The sequence below is a fragment of the Emiliania huxleyi genome (assembly GCF_000372725.1).
Source record: "Emiliania huxleyi CCMP1516 unplaced genomic scaffold EMIHUscaffold_4837, whole genome shotgun sequence".
Lineage (NCBI taxonomy): Eukaryota > Haptophyta > Isochrysidales > Noelaerhabdaceae > Emiliania > Emiliania huxleyi.
The window spans coordinates 1-1,661 of record NW_005198362.1 but is presented as its reverse complement, the minus strand read 5'-3'; the positions used below and the strand labels follow the sequence as shown (position 1 = coordinate 1,661).

The 1,661-nt window shown below is 59.9% G+C and overlaps 1 protein-coding gene across 1 annotated transcript; it reads right to left on the bottom strand.

Annotated features, from left to right (window-relative positions):
- Positions 1 to 1,076: 1,076 nt before the first annotated feature.
- On the bottom strand, positions 1,077 to 1,439 carry EMIHUDRAFT_256468 (hypothetical protein; the record flags this gene model as incomplete). The annotated part of the gene is made up of 1 exon (XM_005767580.1): positions 1,077 to 1,439. One exon carries the CDS (start codon positions 1,437 to 1,439, stop codon positions 1,077 to 1,079), a length of 363 nt encoding a protein of 120 aa, XP_005767637.1.
- Positions 1,440 to 1,661: the final 222 nt, after the last annotated feature.

Below are 1,661 nucleotides of genomic sequence, written 5' to 3'. Positions count from 1 at the left end.
GTGGTCCCCGCGTTTCTGCAGCCACCGCCACAGGCGGGGATGTGATGTGATGTTTGGTGTGATTACTGATTGAGATAGATTGCTTGATGGGGCTATAAGAACGTGATCCCAAGCTAGGGCTGGGGGAAGGACAGACGCGTCCCCAGCAGGATATTGAAGGGCGCAAGTCACGGTGGAGGGCCGCGTGAGGGCCACGCGCCTCGCCGCGCGCGCAATAGTCCATAGAGAGGCGCCCGGAGAGAGTCCTCTTAAATAAATAAAAACGGTCAAACACAAACTCTGAGACGAGATGGGATTTAGGGACATGTGTCCCCGCCCTGCACGATCTTGGTGTGAGGGATCTTCAATCCGTCCCCTCACCTCTCGGGTGCTGGGGTCACGGCTTTACCCGACACCTAGAGAAGAGTCTTCAAGACTTCAGAAGAGCAGCAAGAGTTGGGGCTGCGGCTACGGCTGCGGCTGCGGGAGGGGCTATGGTCGCGGGAGAGCCGCTGCGCCGCGTGGGCGCGCCTACACCGCGCTTGCTCCGCTCGCCACCTCTCGCAAAGGTCCAAAGTCATAGCCATCACCTCCTCTTGGAGCACTTATTCTTATAAATAAATAAAACGGACACACACCAAACTTGGAGCACTTGGAAAAAGAAAGAAAGAACAGACAACCCAAGGGAGGGATGGGAGGACGGCAACGCCGCCACCACACCGGGATTTTAAGGAGAGGGGTGTGATGCGCTAGCCGTCGCCCACCCTTGGTTGGGCGTCCCCCACCTCTTCCTATCTCCCTTCGCAGTCTCTCGCCGCTTCTCGCTGCAACCCTTCATGCCACCTCGCCGGTCGTCCGACTAAATAAATAAATAAATAAATACAACGGACATCCCAAGCTAGGGCTGGGTCGAGGACAGACACGTCCCCACCTTTGCAGGATTTTGCAAAAGCGAGGGGGGAGGGCGCATCGCCGCGCGGAGAGGGCTGGGCACAGGGCACAGGGGATCTCTCTCGCATAGGATATGCACTCGGCGGCACGAGGGCAAGGCTGGGCGTCCTATTTGTGCTCCCCCCCGGACCCCTCGCTCTCGGGCACTAACCATCTGACCACTCATCGACGGGGCTTGGCGAGCGGCCGCGCTGCGGGGCAGGGCTGGTGAGGATGGGCTCTGGCCACTCGCCCGTGCGGTTGTAACCGCGCATCAGCCGAACGGAGGCCTCGACCGCCCCTCGCGGCAAGCTCTCGAGCATCTCGAGCAGCTCGCCCGCCGCCATCGCCGCCTCGAACTGCTCCCTCATGCCGAGCGCGCCGCATACCCTGCGGACCGCCTCCTGCTGCACCTCGTCCGGCGTATCGGTTTCATAGCCGGACGAGTCAGCGGAGCACGGGCGGTGCGGCGAAAGTGGCGGTAGGCTGAGGCTGCGCAGCGTCCTGCGCGGCCCGCTGCCTGGCCTCATCCTCCCGCCTCTTCTCAGACTTGGCCTGGATGATGTCCTGCTCAAGCTAGATCTTCCGCATCGGTGAATTGCCAAGCGGGGTTGTCTGCGTTTCCTTCAATTCTCCAAAAAGAAAAAGAATTGAACAAGACAACTCTCTCTCACAGACTCTCTCTCACAGAGTTGACCATAACCCCTACCCCTTTGGGCGCGGAATTTACCATACCATACCCCGGAAAACTT